The 4,372-nt window shown below is 59.3% G+C and overlaps 1 protein-coding gene across 1 annotated transcript; it reads right to left on the bottom strand.

Annotated features, from left to right (window-relative positions):
* Nucleotides 1-537: 537 nt before the first annotated feature.
* On the bottom strand, nucleotides 538-2,223 carry LOC124588706. The gene has a single exon (XM_047131487.1). The coding sequence runs from the start codon at nucleotides 2,221-2,223 to the stop codon at nucleotides 538-540; it is 1,686 nt and encodes a 561-aa protein (XP_046987443.1).
* Nucleotides 2,224-4,372: the final 2,149 nt, after the last annotated feature.

The raw sequence follows: 4,372 nt of genomic DNA, 5'->3' as shown, positions 1-4,372 counted from the left end.
CGTGATGGAAAACACGTCGGCTCGTCGGGGCCACAAACGTACGCATTGGCTTCTTCCGTTGCCTGTAATAGGAGGCGGCCACTCATATTTGTTACGAGAGAATTCCAGGCGGCATGTTTTGAATTCAGATCGCCGGCGATAAAAAGTCGGCCTGGCGTCCGTAACAATTCTCTTGCGTCATCAATGTCAAGAATGTGACGTGGACTGCGATAGACGGAGATGAATGTGATTGGTCCATTTTGAGTGTCTACAATGATAGCTGTCGTTTCGATGTGGCGCGTGATTGGTGGAGGCGCTTCATGATGACTAATTGAACGGCGAATGAAAATAGCGGTGCCGCCGCCGTGCGTCAATCTGTCCGTCCTATAGCACTTATAATTTGGAATGTTAGATCGAATCCCTGGCTTCAGAAAAGTCTCGTTCACTAGACAAATGTCTATGTTGTAGTCCGTAATAAACTGTCGCAGCTCAAGCACGTCATTAGTCAGATTGTCCGCGTTGTACGTCATTATACGTAGATTATCGAGTCGTGGCAGCCTAGGCATGCTGCATGGTCACGTCTTTACTTACTATTTGCGTTCTGCTGAGCGTCGCCTCAATGGTGGCGGCGATGGTTTGTGGCAGCTGCACAAGCGCTCTACTCACCTCTGCAAGGGTAGATGCAATTTGCGCAAGTAGTACCTGTAGATCAGGCTGATCCGTCCTCGGTGGTGGTGACGGCTGTCTGCGTGCGTTTGCCGGCTGTGGTCCATAACTTGGCGGCACAGTTTGGCGCTGTGACGCCGGGATTGACGTTGACGCGCGCGGCTGGAGGCCCTGTTTTAGAACTTCCGCTGCCGTGAGCTCTGTGCGCAGCCTGTTGGCGCGGTGCTGCATCGGCGTGGGCCAGCTGCTCTGGTCCACGGTCGGCGGTGGCGGCGGCGGTCGCTGCCGGCGCGTAGATGGCTTCAGCGGTGGTAGTCCTCTAAATCGTCGACTTGCCTCCTTGTGCTTGGGGCACGTTCGATAATTAGCGGGATGAGCCCCGCCACAGAGCCCGCACGTCGGCGCCTCCTCTCGTGACCGCGTACATTCACGGCTGTCATGTCCCGCGCCGCATTTTACGCACACTGGTGGCATGGTGCAATATCGGGCAACATGATTGAATCCTTGGCATCTGTAACATTGTATATGTCCGCGTGATCTTCTCAGTCGTTCAACTTTCACTGAAAGATCGTAGATACGAGTGAGTTGAAAGATGCCGCGATGTTCGGTCGTATCCGGTAGTATCACAACGCGGTGCCCTGTGAGTTGATTAGTTCCCGGCATCTTGTGATTCTCGATCACTGTAGCAACATATCCCAACTCTTCTAACTCTTCTTTAAGTTCGGCGTGTGTCACAGTCATCGGTATTCCCTTTATCAGCGTCTTTATCGTAGGTGGCCGGACCGCTGGCGTCGTGTACATGGGAATCCCTTCTTCCCCAAGCTTTCCCACGACGTTAACATAGTCTTCAGTTGTGTTTAATAGCAGTTTCAACGTCTCTCCGCCCGTCTGTCGCACTGTAAATGTCGCCTTACAGTTCGTCTTGAGCCACGTGTGCAGCTGCTTGTAAGATTCCTTGTACCGCAGAGTTATCGGCGGAATCCTCTTGGGTCCTGCAGGTGGTACTGGTGGAGCATCTGCTTCCATGTCATGGTCATTTTCGGGATCTGCAGGCGTGTTTTGCCGCCGCTGTTGTTCATCTCTCTGTCGCTGTTTCTCCACTAAATCATCATTTGCGGCGTCTAGTGACACTCCCGTCCCTCTTAGGGGCTCATACCGGTTAGTTACATCAAGTTCTCTGGCCACTATGAGCTGTTGATGCCGCGCCTGCTTCTTCCGTGGCGGAATCTGGAAGTCCGCTGCGGCTGTGCTGCCGTGGTCTTCGCGGCCGTCTGTAGAATGGCTACGGTCCCCTCGTCGGTGGTTTTTCGCTTCTCTCGAGGCTGTAGGAGTCTCGGCAGGTTCGTCGTCCTCAGGTAGGTCCGGAGTAAAATCCATATCATGGTCCATATTCATCTCCGACGCGAGGGTACTAATACTTCCCCTCGCGCCGGGTCGGGTCATCGTAGACGTGCCGGCTGATGGCGGGGCGGTCGACGGAGCAAGCCCCGTCAAACCGCGGCCGGCCGGCACAGGTGTTCCTGGTGCATGAGCACCAGACTCACGAGCACGCAATCGCACATCCTCCCCTTCCGACATCACGATTTCGAGTGGTAGCAAGCGCGGGAGGCGCGGCGCGGCGGCGCGCAGAGTGGCGGCCGCTCTCTCGGCCGTCCGCGCCCGCCCGCGACACTGGCTGGGCCTTGTGATTCTCTGCTCTGCTGCTGTGCTGTGCTTGCGTGCCTGCCGTCCCGCTCGCTCTCGCTGTGTGTTACGCGCGTCGTCGAAATGGCAGATCAGGCGGCTACGAACGAGACTGCTGCGGCACCCGCCGCCACCGGCACTACGAAGAAGGCCAAGTCTGCGTCGTCTGCGAAGAAGCCGCGCGCCAAGCCTGCGCACCCGCGCACCTCTGAGATGGTGACGGCCGCCATCAAGAGTCTGAAGGAGCGCGGCGGGTCGTCGCTGCAGGCGATCAAGAAGTACATAGCCGCGCACTACAAGCTGGACGCGGAGAAGCTGGCGCCGTTTATCAAGAAGTACCTCAAGTCGGCCGTCGTGGCGGGCGAGCTGGTGCAGACGAAGGGGAAGGGCGCGTCCGGCTCGTTCAAGCTTGCCGGCGCCGGCGGCGGGGGGGCGGCCGAGGGCGGCAAGGCTCGTGCTGGCGGTGCCAAGAAGAAGCGCGCCGCTCCGGCCAGCAAGGAGAAGAAGGGCGCCCGTGCGGCCGGCGCAAAGAAGGCTGGTGGCGTGAAGGCGGCGACCGGTCGGAAGGCGGGCGCCGCCAAGAAGGCGTCTGCGGCGTCGGCCGCTCCCGCGGGTGCGAAGAAGGCGGCTGCGGCCAAGCCGGCCAAGGCCAAGTCGCCGTCGAAGGCGAAGAAGGCCGCCAAGGTTCCGACGAAGAAGCCGAAGGCGCCGCGCCCGAAGAAGGCGACGACGCCGTCTAAGGCGAAGGCTTCGCCCAAGAAGAAGAAGTAGAGTAGAGGAGAAAGAGATGGGGGAAAGGAAGGGTTTGGCGCTTGACTCCGTCGTCCCCACCCCCCGTCGTCGTCTAGTGGCGCGCAAGAGACGCGCGGCCCAAAAAAAACGGCCCTTCTCAGGGCCATCAAAGCACGTCGGGGAAGGTTTTGATTGTCGTGTTGCGTTTGGTGTGGGTGTCTGTCTGTATGCCCGTGGGGATGCTGTTTGCGTGCCGTGGTGGTTGGATTGCGGGGGTCGGTGGCGGGTGTGGGCGGCGGTAGCGGTAAGCGGTGTTGTTGTTGTTGTTGTTGTTGTTGTTGTCGTGGTTGATTGTCGCCGTGTTTGTGGCGGCGGCCGACGGTTGGTTTTCTGTCACGTTGTTTAGTTTGAATACGTTGGTTGGCTTGCCTGCGTTCGTTCTTCTCGGATGTCTGTCTTGTCGAGTCGTGTCTGGTCTTTGTTTTGTTCCTTTGTGTGTGTGTGTGTGTTATGTTTTGCAACGGGGGGCACGTTGAGATGCGGAAGGAGTCGGCGGGGATTTCGGTGGCGTGTAGAGCGAGCGAGCGCGTCGGAGTGGAGTGCGGGTTTTTTTTGTTTTCGAAACGAAAGCGGCGGCCGGCCAGCCACCCGTGCGGTGTGACGTCGGCCGTTGGGTATTGTGCGCTTTGAGCGCCGGGGAGGGATGATGTGTGATTGTTGCGCGCTGCTAGCAGGCAGGCAGAGTGAGCGGGTGTGGCGGACGGACGGGAAGTGGTGGTTTTTGTTTTTGGGTTGCGGGGCGAGAGGCAGGCGACCGACAAAGTTTGCTCGCGACGGAGAGATGTTAGTGGCCCTGAAAAGGGCCGTTTTTGTTTGTGCGGTGCGGTGCCGCGGCGCGGTTTAGGCGCGCTCGCCGCGGATGCGGCGCGCGAGCTGGATGTCCTTGGGCATGATGGTGACGCGCTTGGCGTGGATTGCGCACAGGTTGGTGTCTTCGAAGAGGCCGACGAGGTAGGCCTCGCTGGCCTCCTGCAGGGCCATGACTGCGGAGCTCTGGAAGCGCAGGTCGGTCTTGAAGTCCTGGGCGATCTCGCGCACTAGGCGCTGGAATGGCAGCTTGCGGATGAGCAGCTCTGTGCTCTTCTGGTAGCGCCTGATTTCTCGCAGGGCGACGGTGCCCGGCCTGTAGCGGTGGGGCTTCTTGACGCCTCCGGTGGCGGGCGCGCTCTTCCTCGCCGCCTTGGTGGCGAGCTGTTTGCGCGGCGCCTTTCCGCCGGTGGACTTGCGGGCCGTTTGCTTTGTGCGGGCCATG

This window comes from Schistocerca americana, unplaced genomic scaffold (assembly GCF_021461395.2).
Source record: "Schistocerca americana isolate TAMUIC-IGC-003095 unplaced genomic scaffold, iqSchAmer2.1 HiC_scaffold_655, whole genome shotgun sequence".
Taxonomy (NCBI): domain Eukaryota; kingdom Metazoa; phylum Arthropoda; class Insecta; order Orthoptera; family Acrididae; genus Schistocerca; species Schistocerca americana.
This window is presented reverse-complemented; position numbering and strand designations above follow the sequence as displayed.

Coding starts and splice junctions, on each gene's coding strand:
- LOC124588706 (XM_047131487.1), bottom strand. CDS start 2,223: ATGTCGGAAGGGGAGGATGTGCGATTGCGTGCTCGTGAGTCTGGTGCT.